Source organism: Trachurus japonicus, chromosome 13, assembly GCF_045865225.1.
Source record: "Trachurus japonicus isolate A0001 chromosome 13, Traja_1.0".
Lineage (NCBI taxonomy): Eukaryota > Metazoa > Chordata > Actinopteri > Carangiformes > Carangidae > Trachurus > Trachurus japonicus.
Genome location: NC_140919.1, coordinates 24,489,504 through 24,512,544, shown reverse-complemented (window position 1 = coordinate 24,512,544; position 23,041 = coordinate 24,489,504). Strand labels below are relative to the sequence as shown.

Sequence of the window (23,041 nt, the reverse complement as noted above, 5' to 3'; positions counted from 1 at the left end):
TATCTCAAGGCACTTAGTAAGGTAAAAACCATGCTTTTTTATAAGAGACACACGCACCTGGTGACAGCTTGGATGAAAAACACCCTTTTAACAGGAAGAAACCCCCACAGAACTGAGCCAAATTTACCAACAGGTGTATTTAGTTATCAGCATTACCGTCACTGAGATTAAAGGAATAGAGACAATAGTGAAAAAGTTGTCCTCAACAAAGAGTCTTTTTAAAAGGTGTTAATTAGAGGCTTCTGTCTAAGTTTCTTAATATGGCTTGTAATGAGTTCACACCGCGGCGAGGGAATTACAACACTAATACTAGGACTGAATGATACTGGAAACAAGCCTAGAAGTCTACAGCCATGCTGGTTGTAAGTAAGGCTCTTAACGTTACACACAAGACAAGGAAATTGTTGCATGGATGACAAAAGAAGAGGAAATATTGCCAAGAGACATCTATAGCACCATGCCAACTTTTACTCAAAAAGAGCCATCATGAAAGAACCCTTGTTGAGCACAGTTAAGAATCCATCAGTGTCAAGAAAATGACTTTTAAGAGCCCTTGAAAACACGTTGACAGTTAATTCCAACTTGTTTAGTTGAAAAGACCAACATGATTGTTGATGGGGATTTTTATACAGGCTAGCATATTGCAGTGGTTCCACTAATTGTTTTCGGCAGTGAAGTTGTGTGCAAGTCCACAGCCATATTTATACATGCAGGTGGAGCAATGGCTTAGAGTGACCCCAGAATCATTAGAGTTACAATTATTCAACTTTGTCCAGTCAGGTTACCTAATTTACCAGCAGCTTTTGACAGGCTCTGGAGGCCCAGATAGCTGTAGAAAGAAATGTCTAAGAATAAAATGCCTCAACAAAGAAAATTATAATTTTTATTGAAGGCAAATAGAAAAAGATAAAGTGACTGTCTGAACAAAGAATGTACAAACGATTGAGAGAGGACCTTGGAATCACTTGAATGTTAATATATGGCGCTGACGAAAAAACGGCCAGTGCTTCAAATTTAAAGATTTAGGATTAGCAGGTGCACAATGCTTTAAGCACTGAGTTTCGTTTTGTTTGCACAAACAAATTAAAGCCATTTCATTAATATCCAGATTACATCTGGTTTCACCTCACAGAGAGGCAGTGAAAACGTCATATAATTAGATGCTCTATGTGAGTAATTAACACAAAATGTGCAGGTATTACAGCAGTGCATTGTGCTAACATGTAAGGGGTTTAATTAGAAACCATTTAGCTTGACTTGTTAATTTGCTATGAATACTTGGAAACAATCACTTTAATAAAAATGCAGAGTTATTATCTTATATTTTTACATCCTTTGCCAATATAGTAGCCAAGTGAATTACTTTACAGGGCTGTCAGGTAGGTCTACTTCATCTTTCTCTGCTGAATGGTTACTGTACATTGCGTTCTTGGGAGTGTGGTAGGGTCCTCTTTGTTTCACGCCAGCCACAGTAAGCGGCACAAAATGTAGAAAGCACATGTAGCAGAGGTTGTGTTTCATTGTATTAATAAACCAACACAAATTCCAGTAGTGGTGGAGCTGCATATAGAGGGAACAACGTAGTCCATATGTGGTTGCTTGACCAGATACAAATGCCATCAATATGCAAAAGACTGGTTCTCTCAGTCTAATACAGCTGCAAGTGAATAAAGCCACACGAAACTACTTAAGAAAAACAGATTCGGTCATATTCACGCATGACACAAATGTGTCCATCTCTTTTTCTGATTGCACTCCCAGAGGGGAAAATCTACACAAAATTAAGTTAAAACTTTTCTAATTCATTTATCATTTGCAGATTGATTTTTAGCAGGGGGTCAAAAATCAATTTAAATCAAGAATCATATTTGTTGCATACTAAAGGTTATTACAACAGACAGGGGGTGCACAACTACAAAGCAAACCCACTGAAAGCATAAAACTTTTTTGTTGTTTGTTAAGTGCTCCAAATTATTGGCTACCATTAATTAGTTACTCAAATTACAAAGTAAGGAAAGGAAATAATGAGCTATGGGGCAAGGCCAAAATTGTTAATGAGTTGGGTATTGAATTTTAATAGCCATTTAAAGCAGATATCAGTGGCACGGCCGTTTCGGCTAATGCTGTGTTCAAGGCAGGCTTTTGAAACCGTAAGTTACAGCTTCAAGTCACAACTACGACTTGGTAGCGTTCCAGGTAACCCGTAGCTCGTGTTTTTACCGTCCTGTTGTCTGTGAAAGTTCCCTATAACGGCCACTCGTAACTTCCGACCCGTGAACTCGTACCAGATCGAACTGGTATGACTTCACAGGAAGGAAAAACACAAAGTACGAGTTTCCTTGAACGCACCATGAGTTAGCAGCCCCCGCCCTTGTCAGGCATCAATTGGTCCTCGTGCTACGTCACCACATTCACGCGCATCCCTTGGCTGCACACACAGCCCTTCATGCCGTTCTCTCCCCTCATTGGATAACACTTGTATCCCACAAGGAAAATTTTCTCCTCGGGTTACAGCAGAGCAGAGTGACGGAGAGACTCGTGTTTAGGCTGAAATACTTCATGTAAGTGATTGCTGACGGAAAATAGGACTATTTAGGACTTATATTAACAAAAACATTCCACTGATATCTGCTTTAAACATTTTAACATTGCTTGAGGAAAAAATAATTATTAGTTACCCATGTCATTAATGAAGACCATGAGCTTGCAGACAATTGGGGATAACAACTTAACATATGAATAAGCTTTTACTTTAAAACAAATATACTGAAAATTTGCTCTTGCAATTAGCATGGTCAAGGCACATATAGGAAATGCTGAAGTGAACACACCTGCACACTCTCTCGCCATCACTCACTCACATACACAAACACACACACACAAAGAGGGCAGACAGCTTTATGACCTAGGTCTGGGAAGTTAAACCCATGATAACAATCAATACCACTAGGCTTTATTAACAGCAGACAGGCATTTTGCCCATGGTGAAGGTGGGACATAGCAAATACAGAGGAGGATTTTCCATCTTCGCAACGATCACCATGATTAATGAGCAGGGCTTTTAAGTATACTGATCAATGCCAGTGACTTAACAAGTATACTGAATTTGTTCCCATATTTGTGGGGACATCGACAAACAAACATGTGAATCATTTGTCTTTCACTTATGGAAAAGCAAATAAGCCATTGTTTATCAAGATAATCAGCAAGCAGTGGGAATGAAGACATAATTTCACAGTCAAACCTTCAACAGTGAAGGTTATGTTTGTTTCATACACTCTTTGAGAATGTTACAAACTCCACATTGTCCTTCACAGATCTGTTTTTGTCCTACGCTATTTTTGTCTGTTTAGTCACATGCTTCATGTTTTTACACAAAATTGTTTTGAATTTCCGGGAGTTGAAAATGTTTTTAAAGAATAACAGGTGGAAGGAAACCCACCTAGTGACTGCTGTCTTCTCTGATGGATGAGCAAGTCGCCAACTATTTGCCAAATGCCAATCTAACTTAAACTAGAATGTACAGCAAGTCTGTTTTTCATTTAATTTTATTTTGGGGATGTTCGTTCCTCTGTTTGGCAAAATAGCAATAGCAGCCTAACTAATAAATAATTATTATACTAGTATGGTACAACAACTAGCCATAGTAGGAAAAGCAAAGACATTATCAGTTTCGATCAGTCTCATTTTATGCACAGCTACACTATTAAACTAACTGATCAGTTTGTCCAATAATGTAGGCTAAGACAAGAAATAAAGGAGCTGGCTAAAGTTCAGGAAGTAGTGGAGCTGTGCATAAAGCCTATTAAGACACAACAGTGTGTCAGTGAACCAGCACGCACAATCCCACAACCTGAAACTAAAGCCCCTACAAGGAACTTTCAGTTTTTCTTGATTTTGGCGGCCCCTTTGGCCAAAAGCAGTAGCATTTGGCCAAAGGGCAGTAGCATGTCGGAATGAAGACTGCATTTCCCATGAGCTCTAGAGCGTATTGTCGTAAAGACGCTTATTATATCTGGCTTGCGCGTCAGGGCTCCAGACTAACTTTCTGTACGCAGTTTTGAGCAAATAACATTGGAAATGTATTTAAAATACTTAAGAACAGCCCCTGGCAGGACAGCGGAGCAGCCAGACTTTACACCCAGGACGGGAGCTCTGTGGGTGAGAGGAGTGGAGAGACTCGGCTGGCTGGAGCATGAACCAGCCGCCTCGCTTTCACACACACCGGGTGTTTGCAACTCGGGGCCAAAGAGGAGAACCGAGGCTCGGTTTGTGGAGCACCGGGACAGCTTGGTGAGACCGGTTAGTGAGACCGAGCTGCCCCGCCTGCCTCGGCTATTCATTCATTGTATTATTTTAAGTTGTGTTTTACTACTGGCTTATGTCAAAATGTCAACCATAAAAAGAGCCAATACAAATAAAATCCCTGGTGTAACCTAGACTTTGATTAGATACAGCCGGGTTCTGGGTGTGGAGAATAAAAAGTGTCCCAATTTCATACTAGTAAACAAAAGACTAATGTTCATTTGCATTACCTTTTGCGGTAATGCCATTTGATCCAAGATGTGTGCTGCCAGATGTTGAGGTGCAACTTTGTTGTTTTCTGTAGCATCATAAAAACATTGTATGACAGTAGCCAGGTTCAAAACCTGTCATGTCAAACTAACACAAAGGACGCACAGTGAACAACAATTAAAGCTCCACAAAGAACAGAAAACATTAAACATTTGTTTTACTTCAAAAATAAAAACAAAAACAAAAATATTCCCAAGACACAAAACAAAAAATCCTGAAATTCCACTTTGAAGTCTTTGTTATTTTTATCTTTTTTCGTTTTTATTAGTCAAAGTTCAGTTCAGCTCACAAAATGGAAAAAAAACTCTAGCTTCAGAAATAAATAGTAAAATAATTTCTCTGCACTCACACCATCATCATACCATCGGTATGTCAGTCCAGTCCAGTCAGCAAGTGATCCAGTCCGGAGAGTTGCTTAGTTGTGGATGAATGACCACAAACACAACAGAGTGGAATGTGAAGCAAATTGTGAGTGTACGTATGTTTGTTTTGTTTTTTTTTGGTTTCTTTCTTTAGTGAAGGATGACTGTCAATGACGGATGGATGATGATCGGTGAGGGATTTTCCAGCTTTGCTTGTGTTTATCGCAATGAGTGCTGAAATGGCGACCAGATGCCGCCCAAGCCGAGCGAGTACTCGGATATCGGCTACACGCCTAATGCCTTTACGTTCAAATTACTATAGTTTTAAACACTTTCTCTCTGGAGCTCTAGTAACGACAGGTCAGTGACCGTTTTGACTGTAGCAGTTAGTACATTTCACACTGGGGGGGTTGGGCTTTCTTCATTGTGACATCACAAAATTACAGACGGCCTAATGGCTTGTTTCAAGGAAGGCACAGTATTATTCCTAAATTGTAAAATAATCATGTACACTATATTTTCAATTAAAACACTACTACCACAATACAGCATTAGAAAATACCACTGGTCGTGAGTATACTGTAGGTATCACTAATGCAGCCGTAACATCTTGTGTTCCATGCCTACTGAATGGGAAAGCGGTCTCAGACTTTTGGGCTGCACTGTACAGTCACAGGACTCCCATCATGAATGACGGCTGAATGTATTTAAAACACTGCCTTAAGTAATCAGTTTAGCCTTTTATCCTCATTTTTTATTCCCAGTGACTCCCACCTGTATAGATGCACAAAGGCAGACACGCACACGCACCAAAGATCAACAATCAACAACCAAAAAAACATGTTTCTGCTTCAAGCAACCATCAAGAAAGCCAGTTTATAGCAGACTGTAGACAGCAGACTGTAACCTGGTTAAATGTCAGTCCAAACCAATATGGGTTTGTGGGCTATTTTTACACCATGTACATACCTTATTCCTTTAGCTTTTAGCAGGAAAAAAAGAACCAGAATCGCTACTCATCGTGGTTTTGAATGCCTGATCTAACTAAATTAATATTTAGCAGTAGGGAAGAATCGATACTTTGGAAACAAGTGGGCGACTAAATTCTGAAAATTGTGATGGTGCTCGTTTCCTACACTACTCAAGTGAGTGCAGCAAAAGGTCTGCAGTAACTTTTGGAAAATGTGTGTTCTAAATAAACATTCACAAAGCTTATCATTATCTTGCTTTGGATAATGTTGCAATGGCAACTTTTTAAAATCAGTGTTTTCACACCATGGGTCTGTCATCCTGTTAGTCAATTTAAACTACTGTCTGCACACTGACCACACAGTGTGCAAGTGTTGTTATCTAGATAGCAGCATTTCTTTTACTGTGGTATTTAATCTTCTATCAAGAATCGAAGAATATTATTACTGCTGGAAAATTTCTGGTGTTGTGACATTCCTATCCATCAGTAATTATGTTATTCACATTTTCAATGGATTCTTTTAAGACTAGCGATAAATGGCAAAATCAACATCAATATGCTAAATGATCAAGGCCTGCAATAACTCTATTACTCTATCAATAATGTTGGCTATTCATCAAGCAAATTTTGAGAACAACTGCAGGTTTAATCTTCAATGTACAATACAAAAAGGGTTACAGGAGTATTAACCTTCAAATGTGACAAGCTCATTGTTAATCACTGACTTTACAGCTAGTCCAACCACACAGATGTTCGCATTTGCTATCCTTGACAAAAAAAACATTTTGGTCATCAAAGTGAAGGGACTAATTGATGGACAACGTAAAAGAGGGGAGGGTGAATCTGGAAACCCTTGTCCGTGTGCATTTCGTTCACTGATTTGTGATGAGCAACTCATTAAGTGGTCCCAAACCACATGGGAATGAAGTGCTGGAAAGACAACAGTCTGTAGAACCACCAAGTCAGTCTCGTAACATTAAGTGACTCCAGCTTTCAATAGCATGACAGTTTTATGGTTGCATTGTGCAGCCCACCATTCATACACAATTCTGCGCTCAACGTATGCCAAACCCAGACCGCCCGCCCCCTTTCCTGTAGCATGGTAAACAGGGGTCACCTTAGACTGAGGATTAAATTAAACTAGCAAACACCTTGGCAGACATTTAGCCCTGTTCAGCATTACTCATTTCTTTATTTTTATTCTTACAATGATGACTTTCTCTCTTCTCACTTAAAATACAAGCAAAAATACGAATGCAAATTTTTGAGTGGATTCCAAGGTTGAGCACTGTCCCTGCCTTTAACATGCCTTCATCTACGGGATGCAATTCTCCCACATGCTTCTTGATTTTGTGATAGTCTGACAAACAATGCACACATGCGTAATTAAGATTGTTTAGCTATTTCAGTACAATCAATATGAGTCTCACGTTTTTATGCCTGGAAAAGAAACAAACAATAAAAACTATTAACTAGTAACTTATTTTAGGATAATATTAGGATACAATGAATGTGTACCATATCTGGAGCTATGCACTACTTCCAGTCCCTGAAGAACAATATTTGAACTGTATACAGTTTACTTACACTGCATTGCTCTGCTGAGGGCCAAGAACAGTCATATCTCAAATCCCTTTAGACTGATAAGGCGTCTTGAATTAAATGGGATTGGTAGTCAATGACTAAAGCAGGTAATCCCCCAACCCAAAAAAGATGATCACAAAGAGGATTCATTTCATTGATAAGACTAGTCATAGGAGAAAAGAAGAAAATATGCCTTTAGCAAAATCTGTAATCTTGTCTCTTTGGCACTATGTAAGGCTGCAATTAGCTCCCTGTATTATGACAGTTAAGATAGTACAGCGCTCTTCCCTGCCACACTGCTGCATCCTCTCTAATGTTGAAATAAAATGACAGAAAATTATTCAAGATATATTTTGATAAACAATTTGTTTACCAATCATTGCTGCTTGCCTCTTTTATTTCACAAGAAATATCTTTTGGGGCAGCTGGAGCTGGTTGTGCAAAACATATCGTCATTTGAAAACCTCACTGTGGGCTCTTAAGGTGGACTTATTAACCATTTTCTTACATGTTACGCACTTAATGACTACAAGACTAACCATAGAATGATTATTAGATTATTCTGTTGTGAAAGTTACCATCATATGTAAATCCTGCCTCTAAATTAACCACACAAGTTTAGTCTCTGTGCACTTTAGCATTAACAATGTCCTTTTAGTAGGAGCTGTGATCCTTCTGTAACTGAAACTGAACCTTTTGTGAAACTACACGTTTGTTGTGAACTAAAGATTAAGTGATGGTCATTGATATAGTTAACCACTTAAATTCAATTTGCAAATGTTTACATGAGCAGAATAAACGTTATCCCCCATTTTGGAGCAGTAGCCTATATGACATTTATTAAATGCGACGCAGATGCATTACAAAACTCAGTTAAAAACAAATTAGTTCCACTCCAAAAACAGTTGTTTTGTTCATAACAGTAGCTCTAGCCTGGAGGACTCAGCATAGTACGGCAGTATTAGTATTAACCATAACATCAGTCGTAAATATATAGTTATGTCCATCAAGAGTATGGCATGCACTGTCGGTGCACTGCATTCCACGGAGATCCAGCAACGCCAAAACAGCCATGGTTGGACAAAAATGGTCACACTCAAACAAGCTTAAGACACCATTTTGAAAATCCACCGATTTCTAGATAACAACTCCGAGATGCCATCTTGCCAATTATCACTAGATTAGCTACAGTTAGCATGGCTGTTCAACCATTCCCGAAGCACCCCGTGTAGAAATCTGTGTGGGTCACATACTACTAATACTAACGTTAGCTTAGCTCGGTTGCTAGCCTGAAAAGACAACAACCGCTAACCCGCCGTAGCATCCCCGCATCCCCCAACACACACACACACACGCTGCTCAAATAGCTAATTAGCGAGCTAGCTGGGGCAACATTAGCAAATGAGAATTTAAAAAAACTTTAATAGAGAGGTCACAACCGGGGCTATATTTTTTAACCCACTTGGCTGCAAACCACTCACGGTAAAAGCCACAGCAACCGAACGGTTAGTTTCAGTTTGATTCCGCTATTTGAGCTAGCTCCGTTAGCTTAGCCCGCTAGTTCCCCACTGTAGCCAGCACCACGGAGGACAATTGAAGGGATACGGAGGAGGAAAAAAAGACAGAAAAAAAGGAACAAGTACTAAAAGTCGACACATGGACATCCCTGCCCTCCATAATAAAACAACAGATGAGACTCACCAAAGCCACTCGGTCGGACAATACAATAAAAAAGAGATTCCCCGTGTGTGTACGTGCTCTCTCTCCCGTGTTGTCTGCTCTGCTCTGCTCAGGTCGGTGCGGACTGGCTCTGCTGCTACAGTAGCGTTTTGTCGGGCCAGTGGCGCTGGGAAGACAGCTTTCACCCGAAGAGACGGCCACCGTGTGGGGGATGGGGATGCACTGCCGGGAGGGAGGGAGAGCGAGAGGGAAAGGGAGGGAGGGATGCAGGGATGCAGAAGAGAAGGGGGCCCGATCCATAGATAACATAGCCTACACTGTAGTAGAAATGATAATAGTAGTAATAATGAATCACGAATAGAAGAACGGTTCTTAAATGACTGAATTAGTTTTTGTTTTCACTTATAGGCTATTGCAGGATCTCTACTCATTCTCTCAACAATGAAGCATTGATGGTCAATGTAAATATAGGCAACTACCGCAGCTTAGACGTCTGTGGAAATAAAAGAAGTCTTATTTTATAATATATTTATATGCCATTGTTGCTTCTTTGTTCTTTACTGTGTTTTGTGCACTTTATCCCCGATTGACTGCATGGGTTTTGTGTTGATGATATAGGCTAGTTGAGTGGTAGTATGTCGTGTTAGTTTACGTAGGCTATTGCTACTAGGAGAGACACTGTGGTATTAGTGAGTGTCTGCCTGCTGTTATGCATCCTCCTTTGTAATCAACATTTCCAGACAGGAGAGTGTTATTTGGTCAGCAGCAGCAGCACTGTGGTGGTGAAACGGTACTGCAACACAACTGGAGGCTTTACTTTCACTGGTTCAGATTCAGTGTTTTTGCCTAATGCATAAGCACGTCCACCATGCACTGTCCACAAATCTTTCTTCCCAGCAAGGCAGCGCCATCCTGTGGTGAGGAAATGGATTGCACAGCATGCCTCAATTTCCTCAGGAGCCCCATGGCTGTTAACACACACACACACAAACACACACACACACACACACACACACACACACACACACACAATGAGAGAAAATAATCATTATTAAAAATACATTTCACAAATGTATAGCCAACGAAATGTCAAACAAACTGAACCAAGAGACATAGGTATTGCAGAACTGTTGTATTGGGCTGGTTGTTTGTGCCTGATGAATATGATTCAGTCTGTAGTTTTATTTGCGTATTATGTTTCCTCACTTAAGCATTTATACAACCATATCCATTAAAAAATAGCCTACCTAGTGTGTCACTGCTGCATTTGGGGTCAAAATAAATAAATAACACCATGGCTGCCTGGACAACTTTGCAGACAGTTACAGCCAGCAAATCAGGCTACGCGTAAACAACGTATTTAATTAACAACATATTCCATCTATATTCCTATCCATCTAGTGCAGGTTGGATTCCAACCTGCATTAATATGCAGTAGGTTGCAAAGTTATTGCCTATTTGTAACGCCTGACAACTAGCCCTAGGCGTGACGGTTTTGAGAATTGAGCGAGAACTACAATTCCCAGCTGTCATTGCGCCAGCAACCACCGCAAACAAAGAACTACACACATGCACACAATTGGTGCGGGTTTATAAAGGGGGACAATATAGAATCACCGTTAGCAAAGCGCTGTACTTTTCTCAAAGATGATGTTAAACCGTCTTTGATGTTAGCAACATTTTTAACCGTGACAGACAAAAAGCTGTCCGAATCCTCGCGTGATTTCAGGTTTCCGGAAGTTGGAATGGCATGAGAGAGAACGAGAGAGGGAGAGAGCTGTCCGAGGTGCTGACACTGTGAGTAGTGCTTGTCCTGCCTCAGACCATACCGGTAGGCTATATTTTAATTCCTACATTAGTATACCGTTGACTTTTAATAGCGATACATCATCAAAGGTAGTGTCTTACATCTTGTTATTTAGATCTGAGTAAATGTGTGATGGTGCTGAATGTGATAAACACAAGCTCTTTTCTTAAATTGTTCTCAGTAATATGCTTGTGCTGTAGAGTGATTCCAAATCTCAGTTATGCAGATGTGAGATACATTTTTAAAATGCATTTAATGCTTCTAACACACACATATTTACACACGATGTCAGGCTGAGACTCACTACATTTTTTTTTTTTTTTGAAAATACAAAATGACCTTTGGATTTATCATTAGATTTCATTCATTTTTAATTTTATCTTATCTTTTATTCATGTTGTCAGAATTTAGGGAAAATGGATGAAAATCAAGAGTCATCCTCTTGTGCCCTCAATGCCCACAACTCCAGCAACAGCCCTCCCAGTAGTGAACCTGGCAACGCTCCACAATGCAACGGGGTCCCAGAGCACCGGACCCTGCTGCGGGTGTCTGAGTCCCATGGACTGCAGCTCCTGGGCGTGCTCAGATCCTTGAGGGAGCGAGGTTTGCTGTTTGACTTCACCATTAAGGTCCAAGAGAGCAGTTTTCTCTGTCATCGTTGTGTTCTTGCAGCATGCAGTGATTTCTTCAGGTATCTATCTATCTATCTATCTATCTATCTATCTATCTATCTATCTATCTATCTATCTATCTATCTATCTATCTATCTATCTATCTATCTATCTATCTAATCATGTGTCAATGCTCTGTATTTAGGGCTATGTTCGAGGTGGACATGCGAGAGCGTGGAGATGGTTCAGTGACTCTGGGTAACCTGTGTCCGGAGGCAGTGGCTTCATTCCTTGACTTTGCCTACTCTGGAGAGGCACTCATCACCGAGAGCAATGTAGACATGCTGTTTCAGCTTGCCTCATTTCTGCAGGTACCAACACAACTATTTGTGCTCACCAAACATCTTTGTCATTCCATCCTTTTTTCCCCTCTCTTAATGCGCATCATGTCATTGTGACGAGAAAATGCAGGGCATGAAGTGGTTTCAGCCTCATGTCACAGGCGGGGGCACTGCAGTTGCTGAGTAACCTATATGATTTTAAAAGCAGAACTTAACTTAATCGTCAGAAAAGACACCACACTACACCAAAAATATATTCAGATATTTCATGATCTTTAGACAAATATCTGGGTAAGTATTTTTTTGGTCCAGGTTGTGCAGTTATATTGTCTGTGTCATTGTGTATCACAACTAGCAACTAGCCTGGCACACACTTTGTCAACAGTTCAAATATTGATTACTGGAATGAGAACAAAATGGAAATTCAGAATGACGAGGCTGATGCAAATTTCGAAAGAAATAATTTTACATGAATAAGCTGAGCCAATGATAAATATGTACAAAAGCATAATGCAATAATAGAGTACAATAATACTCACTCTGCTCCCCAGCACTCTTCAGAGCTTATTTAAAACAGCCAGTGGTTGAATTAAATTATCCCTCACATGCAGGGTTTTTTTTGGGATGTACCTTCAAGATCTGCATTTCAGTGTTGTTTTTATGTTGTTCTTTCCTCAGGTATCAGTCCTGTCTAAAGCATGCAGTGACTTCTTGATAGGAACAATGGATCTCTGCAACTGTCTCACCCTCCTGTCCCTCGCTGAGGGCTACGGCTCGGCCTCCCTCCTCAGAAATGCCAATGAGTTTGTGGTTCAGAACTTCTTTGAACTTTCCAAAACCCAGGACTTCCTGGATATGCAGGTGTGGCTTTAGAAAAAAAAGTGTTTGTTTTTTTTTAATCAGAAAAGCAGAGGCTTATGTACAGACTACGTATTATGTATTCAGGTTATGCCCTCTGTAAGCCTAAGCAATGACTTAAACTGTTTTTCTTATTCCCAGTAATTAACATCTCAGCTCTGAATAATATTTCGTAGTCAGTAAAGTGTAACTGCAACTTCTGGTGATTTACATAATAATGTATCAATTTTAAAGTAGAGGGCTAGGCTACTAAGAAATATGTGGCACCCAACTTTGGCGATAAGCACTAAGGGTCTGATCTGGTTTGCTTGTATAAAAACTTGTGGAAATTTGATATCACCAGCAAAAAAATGTGCAACCTGATCTACTAATGGTGTGCACTGAGATTGAGCAAAACAGCATGCACTGTCCGTTTAGCACAGTGGTCCTAATGAATATGCAACATGGGGTGTTTCTGCCCAAGTGAGCAAAATACTGGGAGGAGAAAATGCAGATTGATTTAACACACACAGTGTAATTTACTAACTCTGGTAGTCAGTTGCGGTGACTGTGACTGCGTCTGAATTTCCTACGTTTGAAAAGGATGTGCTAATCAGCACCGCATTATGCACAATGGCTGCTGTTAAGGGGATGTAGGCACAATTTCAGAGTACATACATACAGAAAATAATTCAGATATATCATCTCTCAGTCAGGTCATTTTGGAGCTGCTGGATGAACTAAATGCTGATGGAGCCACTCACACAAATGCACTAAACTAATCTAATTTCCAGATACAGAGTGTAACGGTGTCTCTATAATTACATTGAAGAAAATCACAATATCTGGTTGTAATGGTTTAGGGTATTACTTTTCTTCCAAACAATTTCTACTGTTTAAGTTTAGTAATAAAATGATTTTACATTACGTAAACTGAATCACTCAGTATTTACTATTTCAATTGTCTCTTACAGGTGAATGTGTTGGAGGCATGCCTAAAGTCAGATGTTTTAAACATGCCCAGTGAGGAGGCAGTGGTTATGGCACTTCTTAGATGGATACGTCATGATCTCCCGGGAAGACAGAAGTTGTTACCAGGGTTGTTATCTCTAACCAGACTGCACCATCTACCTGCACCGGTGCTAAAGGTATGAACATGCTGCAATATTGTGACTGTCTGATCTTTTCATGTTCTATACTCACCCCTTACCTTCTCTTCCAGACTCTTCATGATTCAGACTCTCTGATCTGCAGCGACGAGTCCTCACTTGTCCTTTTCTCAGAGGCCCAGAGCAGACAGACTCAGTACAACGGCCTCCTCACTGATGCCAGGCCAGCGACCGCGCAGAGCTACATCTATATCCACAAGACGGAGGAGAACGGAGAGATCCGCCACACCTTCTGCTATTGTCTGGAGACAGACCGGTGGAAAGAGCTGCAAACAGGGCATGGGGAGGGGGCAAGCACACTGCCGGACCCACCAGGATCGTTCCTTACCAGCTATGCTGAGAAGGTATGGTTTGGGATAAAAATGCCAGAACTGCTATGCTTTGGGACAGTGCTTTTTAGCCTTTTTGGCTTGTGACCCTTTAAATTTAAGTGATGCGAACCGCTTTCACTGCAAAAACTCAAAATCTTTCCAAGAATATTTGTGTTATTTCTAGTCGAAATGTCTAATTTCTAGTCAAAACTAATCTTTTTCCACTTTAAGACTCATCACCTAAAAATTTACTTATTTTTAGATAATTTTCACTTGTTTCAAACAAATTCTCACTTGAAATAAGTAGAAAAATCTGCCAGTGAAAGGTAGTTTTTTGTGCTTGTAATAAGAAAGAAAAACTGTCAGATTTTTCTACTTATTTCAAGGGAAAATATGCTTGAAATAAGTAAAAAGTGTCTAAAAACAAGCTACTTTTATATATATTTCTTTTAGGTATAATGAGATTTGTTTTGACTAGAAATTACATTTTGACTAGAAATAAGACAAATATTCTTGGTAAGATTTAGAGTTTTTGCAGTGTTGAAACCGTGCCTATAAATAAGGTGATAATGTTAAACAAATGACACATAAAATAATTAATAATCATCTGGCAAAAAATAAGAACACTGTCATACATTTCAGATCCTTAAAATTAGAATCCAGATTAGTTAATTAATGATTACGACCTTCCTCCCCACAATCAAATAGTTTTGAGTGGTATCAAGGGATTTACTGTGTTTTGAAAGTTTTATAACTACATATGTTTCTATCATGTTCTCAGTTTCACCATCTTATCCTCTTTACACTTGATATTAGATGTTTATAACAGGCGGCTGTCGTGGAAACTGTTGTCGGGCAGTACGTCTCCATGTGGCGGAACCATTTCACGACGCCACCGATGAGGTGTGGTGCTTCTGTCCCGTGACCCTAACCTGCAGACCTGCGCCGCACATGCTGAAGCCCCACACCATGCACACAGCTGTGACCTGCCTGGACAGAGTCTACATCATCGGGGGACGGACCAAGGGATCCAGAGGAGGGGCCCCTCATCTTCTGGAGGTAACAGCGACTCCCTCATATGTGTGTGTGTGAACAAATATGAAATGTGCAGGGCAAATTCTGATGTTTGTCTTACCTAATCCAGGTGGAGTATTATAACCCTCTGAATCAAACCTGGTGCTCAGTCAGCCCACTGCCCACTGCCATCTTCTACCCCGAGGCCAGTGCTTGTGGCAACATGATCTACACTCTTGGATCAGAGGTGGAAATCACAGACTCCTTCAATCCCTCATTGGACTGCTTCTTCTGCTATGACGCCCAACAGGACCAGTGGAGCCGTCTGGTGGCAGAGTTCGGCCAGTTCTTCCATGCGACACTGGTCAAGGCGGTGTCAATTCATAATACACTGCACCTCTGTGACTTGTCCACTTATAAGGTATTGATGCATGAAGGCACTGATGAACTAATCACTTAATCAGTCATTGCATTGCAGTCTTAAAGCATTAAAGTGCATGTCTCCCAAGGTAATTTAAAAATGTCTCCTTTCTCCTATCTAGGTCTACAGTTTTTGTCCAGAGACCTGTGTGTGGAAGGGTCAAGGGTCCTTTGAATGTGCAGGGTTCAATGCTGGAGCAGTTGGTATGAGAGACAGAATCTACATCCTGGGTGGAGACTATTCCCCTGATGAGATCACTGATGAAGTTCAGGTAGGAATGAAAATTCACCCTTTTTATTCTCAGAGGCCTGTATTTACTCGTATCAAGCTAAGCTTAAATTACAAGTTTTATGAGCTAAAGCTGGAACCCATCTAATAGAATTAGACATTTTCTAATGTTAAATGTGTGAGGAAGTGATCAAGGAAACCCTGGCATAAAATGATTCCACTGAAAAAGACAAAGGTTGCAATAGACAGCTTTTGAAATCAATATTGACGCAAGAAATGAATTAATACTACTGTGTATGTGATTTAAGATGTAATAATATAAGGGAAGTGTTGACATTGAGAATGGCTGGGGAGAGAAAGATTATGAGATAAGGTAGTCATTGTATTTGTCGGGAAGATGAAAGAGACTAAGGATCATCTTCAGGCGTTGTGTCATTCAAGCCTATTAAGGGCAAGATTGGAGAGGTATACCCAGAAGACTGAATAAAACAGGATTAAAGGAGGGATGAGAGGATGAAATGATGAATAGGTGTTTTAGCACTTTAATTAATTATGCATACTCCATATTTATACAATCAATGTGTTTTCTTGTTACCTGCATAGGTGTTCTACAGTGGGAGGAGTCAATGGGAGGAAGTGGCGCCCATGCCTAGAGCGCTCACTGAGTTCCACTGCCAAATCATCAGCTTCAACAGATACAGAGACCCATGGGGTGGGGCGGAGTGAAACACAGCAGACACACAATAATGCTCATTGCTCAAACCAAACATGTGAGTGGATGTACATGTGCGTTACATGACGTGAGCAACTACCAAGGATGAGTCTCCCTTGCTTTTCAACCCCGAATGCATGATGGACAGCTTACACTTCAAGAAGAGAATGACAATCAAGAGTTTGTCTCCAACTAACACCACATCTCATCCTACAGATCATCATAACACAGGAGCACCTGAGCCAAATAATTTATTTATTTTTTTATTTCAGGATTTGTTCCTTGAAATTGTATTTGTCAAACACCTGCCGGCCGGCATAGGCTCTTTGTTGTGTCAATCTAGATATGGTCCCTCCCATGGAGGAACCCTATTGAGCAGATGATTATTTAACAAATGCTATTTTAGTACATGAATATTTTTCTTGTCTGTTTAATATGTTTCAAATGTAGAATTCACTCAGAGAATAACTTACGGTATCTGTAAATTTATCATCTCTCTTCCAAATAGAAGATAGATGAATAGACTTTATAATATAACACTTTGGAGGCTCCATTTACAGCCTTCACAAAGAATTCAGCCTCCCTGACCTTTACCAAATTTGGTGATTTTGCAGCCTGAATGGATTAGACTATTTTTGTGCTGGCAACAGTACATAAGGGTCTCTATGGGCACATTACCATATAAGACATCTCATGAGATGCATGTATAGTGGACTGTTTGAAAGCCCTTTCACCAAATTGTGTTTTATTTGATTTTATCTGATTGTGAAGATTAGAGAAGACACTTTGTTTTGCAATATTTTCAGAAAATGGCCCTATATCTGGGCTTTTACATGTTATTTTCATAATTGTCCTCTCTAAATTATTTTCTTTTTTTGTAGCTGATAGAGATCTGCCTGTGCATATTACTCAATTTACAACTCAGCTGAAGTGGTTTCATGGAAATACTGTGTAAATGATCTGATTGGATTTCACCTGCCTTTAGTCTTTTTCAGACTTTTCATGTACAGTATGCATGCATGCCCTGTTTCTCCTCACAACGCTATACCACATATGGCAAGTTCACATTCACACCAATAGATAAATCACCTGATCCCCTTCAGCAAATGCTTGTTTGACACAAATATGCAGCTTTATCTGTATCTACCTAGAGAAACACTCTGTAGCTTCAAAGCATGTAACAACGTAAGAAGTTGAAAGAAATGCAAGGAGAAAGATATGGGCTTCATAATGCACTGGTGATCAGAAACTGATAATAGGTTTGTGTTGTGAAAAAGAAAAAGAATCCAACAAATGAAAGACTGCTTTATGGTAAGAACTGTCCATAAACGTAATGCTTCATTATTTGTGTTGATGTCTAAATACAGTGTCTGCATTTAACATATTCATCACTTGAGCAGAAACAATTCATACAGTGGCATAGTTCAATATCTGGGTCACATGAATAACACATACTGTATATATTACTATTTATGGCTATAGCAACATTGAATTGTTTTCTAACAGTGATTTAAAAGGTGAATTAGAGACTCAAATCAGCTCAGTTATTTTTATTCACCTTCCATTTGTAGTCTGATTTAACCTCTGCCTCTTGCCAGAATGTCAAGGCTACATTCAAACAACATCTCAGGATACAAGTTCGGATCCAAGGCTTGTTTTCTTTGACAATCTGCCCTGGCTTTGGACATCACATGGTTTTTGACCTCATATGAACACTAGAGCTCTGAACCAGACCAGTGAGCGTAGTCTAAAAGAATGAAAAAAATGTAAATGCTGTCTCTGCACAAAGTCCTATGGTGACCATTCTGGCTCCTCTCCACGCCTATATCTCCATCCACCCCCTCTGCGCCCCATTGATCTTCTCTCTTCTTGCACAGGGGCTCAGTCCTGGTAAGCTTTCACCAGCAGCCACATTAGCAGCACAGTGATTAAGACGATCATGAAGTTGAGGAACAGCTCCTGCGTTGAGCGGTCCATGGTTGTATGTATCACAGGGTGAGAGGAGTAGAGCGGGTAGCTGCTGAGGAGAGGGGGTGAAGAAAATATACTGTAGGTAAAGTTGAAGATGGGCGTGGCTCCTTCCTTGAGACTGATCCAGAAAAAGCACAAGTAATACAAGATTTTGATTAATGAGTGTCGAGAGAAATGAGCAAAGCCTTTAAGTGGGTGTTTGATATGTGTGTATATCTGTAGGCTACACACACACACACTCAAACCACTTACAACAATACAACATTCAGGAATAGCCTTGATGCACAGACAGATAGCATTTTTTCACATTATGTTAGTTGCAATGGATTTAAATGTAATTTTTAGGTTGTCAGTTGCAAAAGTTGCCTTCATTATACCAATAGGAATGACACCATTACTCAGGAGCCTATATTACCCCAAACCAGATCCCGTCAGTAAGCAGTTAGGCTACCTTTCCTCTTTTGGTTGTGATCTCAGGATGAACAGGAAGAAAAGAGAACAGCTGTTTTCATCCGCTGCTTTCTTTATCTTGATCTCTGATAGAGTAGCTCTTCTTCTGACTGGAAACTTCTTTGTTGTGGCACTTCTTCTCTGAAGCATCCAGTGGCAGCTGGTCTTGCTGTTGTCCAACTCTCTCTGGTCACCGGGGGCACGGCTCGGTCCTAAAGTAGCCATCCTCAGTGGACCGCCCATGGGTCACATACATACTGAGTGATGTCACGCAACTAAATCACCAATAGAGTGTGTTATTTTCCACAATCTCTGCTCGAGTGTTTCCTATCCAAAACCACAAAGTCTCTCTCTCTCTCTCTGTCTCTCGGGGAGACTTGGGGTTATTTATATAACAATATTGCTGATACTAGGTGGATTACAAATATTCCAATCAAAATATTCACATTGTCTGATGAATAAGGGAACTACCAGTCATTCAGCAGGCCTATCTATGGAGCAAATATGCAGAGGCAAAAAGAATAACAGTGCAACCTCTCCAAAAAAGAAAAAAAGGAGGAGGTTTCAACCAGCTGATGCAACAATTCATCATGCTGTCTTCCCTGTTAGGTCATGTTATATATGCAAGTAGATTTTGGGGTCCTGAGAAAAGTATGATGACATGTAGTAGCTACTTCCTGCCACTACACTACACTGCACTGATGTTGAATGTTTTTTTCTTAGCTGTATGATGACATCTGCCAGTCATTAATGACAATAAAAAGACTCATAGGTAATGGAGGAATCAGAAATAATTAAGACTTGAGTGATGGAGGAAAACACAGGGAGCCAGGCTGTATCTTATTCCCTTTATAGTGCAGACAGGCTCAGTATGGTAAACACAAGCAGCAGGCAGTTAGCTTGGCTGGGTAGCTGTTTCCAAACCTTATGCTAGCCTAAGCTAACCAGCTGATGGAGTAGGCCTAACTTCACAATTAGCAGATAGGAAAGTGGTAGGCAGCTGATTTTCTCAACTAACTCCTAATTTTAAAAAAGCAAATAAGATTTTTTTTTTTTTTTACCTAAAACTGACTCATTTGTCTGTAACAACATCTATTGCACGTCTGTCCGTCCTGGGTGAGGGATCCCTCCTCTGTTGCTCACCCTGAGGTTTCTCCGATTTTCCCTGTTAAAAGGGTTTCCATGGAGTTTTTCCTCAGTCGATGTGAGGGTCTAAGGACAGAGGATGTTGTTACGATGCCATGTAAAGCCCTTTGAGACAAACTGTTTGTAAAAACGGGCTATACAAATAAAATTGCCTTGCCTTGCCTTGCCTCATTTGACTACTATATCATTTATAATTTTATAATCCCTATGTGGACTGGTTTTCTATCTTTACCAACGTTTTCCTCTGTGTTCTACTGTTGCTAAGAAAAGGGGTTGACAGTGTTCCTTTCAGCTCATCTCTCTCTTGACAGCTGCTTAGAACAGTGTTATCTCTGAACCAGTGTTAAACCCCCTTGACACACACCTTCCTACAGACTGAGGGCCACTGCAACCTTGAACCTTTCCATCACCAGATTCCAAGGTCATTCCCAGAGGAGTTAACAGACCAAAGAGGCTGCCATTGTATCACCCTGCTGCTCTGCCTCTGTCGCACCAAAAGTTATTTCACCCAGGGATACCCATTGTCACAGAGCTCCAGTGCTGGGGTGATTGGATAAAGCAGGGTGAGGTGTGTAGCTAGGCATCTATGTCTGGGGTGGACCATGGCCCACTCAGACAGCTGTGTGCGTGTGTGTTCAGGATAGAAAAGTGCTGGCAGGGTTTAAATCAGTGGAGAGACAGAGGAGGTGTCAACAAGGCCTCAGAGACACCATTCCTCACATTCTCCCTCTCTCTGTGTGTGTCTCTCTCTCTCTCTTTTTCTCTGTGTGTGTGTGTCTCTCTCTCTCTCTCTCTCTCTCTCTGTACATACATGTGTACGTGCATACTGTTCATTACTGAGTGAACGTTTGGTGACAGTTTCATGCTTGTCAATGATACAAAAGCATATTGACAACATGCATGTGTAGCGGATGTGCACTCACTCCACCCATAAAAGACGTGCTAACCAACCCACCAAGTGGTTGTCAACCTCTTGGTGAAAAGGTTAGCATCGTCACCTCCGGTGCGGGAGGTCGTGGGATCGAACCCCACCTAGGGCAGGCCGTGAGAAACACAACGTAGAGGGCCAGATATGACATCGGCTACACATGGATTCATCGAATTAAGTGGTTAATGCACACTCATCAAAAACACATGGGGTATTCAAGGGTGAATACAATTATTTAAATAGACAGTGAGTCTTAAATTGGAACATTTGGCTCGATCCAAGAGGTATCTTAAGATTACATAAAGCAGAGGCTTGCCAGGCTGTGTCAAGAGGAAAACATTTCTCTGTGCCACCTCTCATGTTTATACTGCAGAAATAAAACGCTCTCACAGCAAAAAAAAAAAAAAAAGAAGAGAGAAGAAGCTCAAAACAGTTAAATAGGTGTGTAAATCTGGTGTTTGGGGCCTAGTCATCATTATAACAGCAATATTTTACACCCTGAGTTTAAAGGGACTTAGACAAGTTCTTCTCTCTGAGGGAAAATTAGAAAAGCACAAAATATATCAAACTAGATTTCCTGCAGCAAACATGCTGCAATAAACACCAATTTTCCAAAGCTTTAGTCTGCATGTTAGTCTACAAAAAGCTGGCACTAAAAAATGGTTTAGCCCACAGCTTTGCCAAAACCTTTTTCACAAGCAGCAGTGATTGGGGAAGAGGAATTCATATCAGCCAAGAGAAAGATGACACCCACATCACCAAATACAATACTCAGCTCTGTAAATATTAGTTGATATAGGCTACAGTATGTAAACCTCGGAGATGTTGCCAAAGACTTTTACAAGTAACTTTGTTTTGTTGGCCATCTATTAATACTTGAGGTGTAACGATTCGTTTTAACAATGATTCGATTCAAATCACGATTTGTGGTTGCTGATACGATTCAAGGACAATCTGAACAGATACGATTCAGTGACTTGAAATCGATTCAGTAACTTTTTTTTTTTTTTAAGTATATTTTTTTGCGTTTTTGTCTTTATTTGACAGCACACAGTGAGATAGACAGGAAAGGGGGAGGCAGAGAGAGGGGGAATGACATGCAGGAAAGGTCTGCCTGACGCTGATCTGGTGTATACATGCATGTGACTGTCAGACCTTTATCAAACTTCAGGTATTTGATTTATCAAGTAGTAGGCTAACTACTGTTTTATCATCTCCATGGAAATATTGATAGATTTCTGCTTTGTTTCATCACCTCATCTTTCTCCAAGAGCAGACAGATATCTAATTGCACGTATTTCCCAAAGAGCAGTATCGAGATCAAGACCACTATTTTAAAAAGCAGGATCTAGTTTCTTTATCCGTTCATCTCTGCCCTGGAGTCTCCAGCAATTAGAATACAAAGATGCCAGCAACAGGAGTTTGGCTTCTGGCTACTGGCCCTGCATTTCAAAGGGTGATGGCATGCCGCAGGGTACACAAGTGGCTCCACTCAAGTTCTCACCATTACGCTGCTTTTTCAGAGCATGGCTGAGGTGTGAGGTGAAGCTGTCCTTGAGCACTGGCAAGGGAAATATCTTCCTAATCTCCTGTTCATAGCCTTCAAGTGACATTTCCACTTGGTACAACACTAATTCAGTCATTTGTAATCATCCTTCATGTGCCCATGAGTGGTTGACGAACTTTAGATTGGACTGTTATATAAAAGTACACATAAGATGAACTTTGACTTTCACCTCGGAAACAGCACTTGAGTAACAAATCTTACAACAAGGTACAGCTGTTGATCTTGCCACATGATCTCGATTAGGAGATATGACACTTATCTGGCACTAAATCGACTTTGTGTTGACATAGATTGCTCATCTGCATCCATGGTCAAAGATTAACCTTAAACCTCATCTTTTCTCACATCAACATTTTG

At 40.4% G+C, this 23,041-nt stretch overlaps 3 protein-coding genes across 5 annotated transcripts in view; 1 reads left to right on the top strand and 2 right to left on the bottom strand.

Moving 5' to 3' along the window:
- The window catches only part of fam168a (family with sequence similarity 168 member A), a 32,678-nt gene extending 23,267 nt beyond the window's left edge, over positions 1 to 9,411 (bottom strand). Inside the window, exon 1 of one of the 2 annotated variants that reach the window (XM_085795514.1) lies at positions 9,193 to 9,411. The gene's annotated coding sequence lies outside the window, so the exon portion shown is untranslated. The remainder of the gene's footprint in view (positions 1 to 9,192) is intronic. The other variant, XM_085795515.1, reaches the window with a different exon arrangement.
- Positions 9,412 to 10,895: 1,484 nt separating this feature from the next.
- On the top strand, positions 10,896 to 17,138 carry kbtbd3 (kelch repeat and BTB (POZ) domain containing 3). 2 transcript variants are annotated; one of them, XM_085795512.1, is made up of 10 exons: positions 10,896 to 10,968; positions 11,383 to 11,669; positions 11,795 to 11,960; positions 12,609 to 12,791; positions 13,742 to 13,915; positions 13,990 to 14,280; positions 15,064 to 15,306; positions 15,392 to 15,682; positions 15,804 to 15,953; positions 16,514 to 16,860. In XM_085795512.1, exons 2-10 carry the CDS (start codon positions 11,395 to 11,397, stop codon positions 16,634 to 16,636), a joined length of 1,896 nt encoding a protein of 631 aa, XP_085651638.1. In that variant the 5' UTR covers positions 10,896 to 10,968; positions 11,383 to 11,394; the 3' UTR covers positions 16,637 to 16,860. The 2 variants fall into 2 exon arrangements, with proteins under 2 accessions (XP_085651638.1, XP_085651637.1); XM_085795511.1 differs by having other exon boundaries at positions 10,961 to 11,002; positions 16,514 to 17,138.
- Positions 17,139 to 17,841: 703 nt separating this feature from the next.
- Positions 17,842 to 19,231, bottom strand: sln (sarcolipin). The gene is made up of 2 exons (XM_085795513.1): positions 19,045 to 19,231; positions 17,842 to 18,711 (listed from the first exon to the last, which is right to left on the bottom strand). Exons 1-2 carry the CDS (start codon positions 19,191 to 19,193, stop codon positions 18,504 to 18,506), a joined length of 357 nt encoding a protein of 118 aa, XP_085651639.1. The 5' UTR covers positions 19,194 to 19,231; the 3' UTR covers positions 17,842 to 18,503.
- Positions 19,232 to 23,041: the final 3,810 nt, after the last annotated feature.

Coding starts and splice junctions, on each gene's coding strand:
- kbtbd3 (XM_085795511.1), top strand. CDS start 11,395: ATGGATGAAAATCAAGAGTCATCCTCTTGTGCCCTCAATGCCCACAAC. Junction 15,307..15,391: donor GGGCCCCTCATCTTCTGGAG/GTAACAGCGACT, acceptor TACCTAATCCAG/GTGGAGTATTATAACCCTCT. Junction 15,683..15,803: donor GTGACTTGTCCACTTATAAG/GTATTGATGCAT, acceptor TCTCCTATCTAG/GTCTACAGTTTTTGTCCAGA.
- sln (XM_085795513.1), bottom strand. CDS start 19,193: ATGCTTCAGAGAAGAAGTGCCACAACAAAGAAGTTTCCAGTCAGAAGA. Junction 18,712..19,044: donor TCACAACCAAAAGAGGAAAG/GTAGCCTAACTG, acceptor TTTCTGGATCAG/TCTCAAGGAAGGAGCCACGC.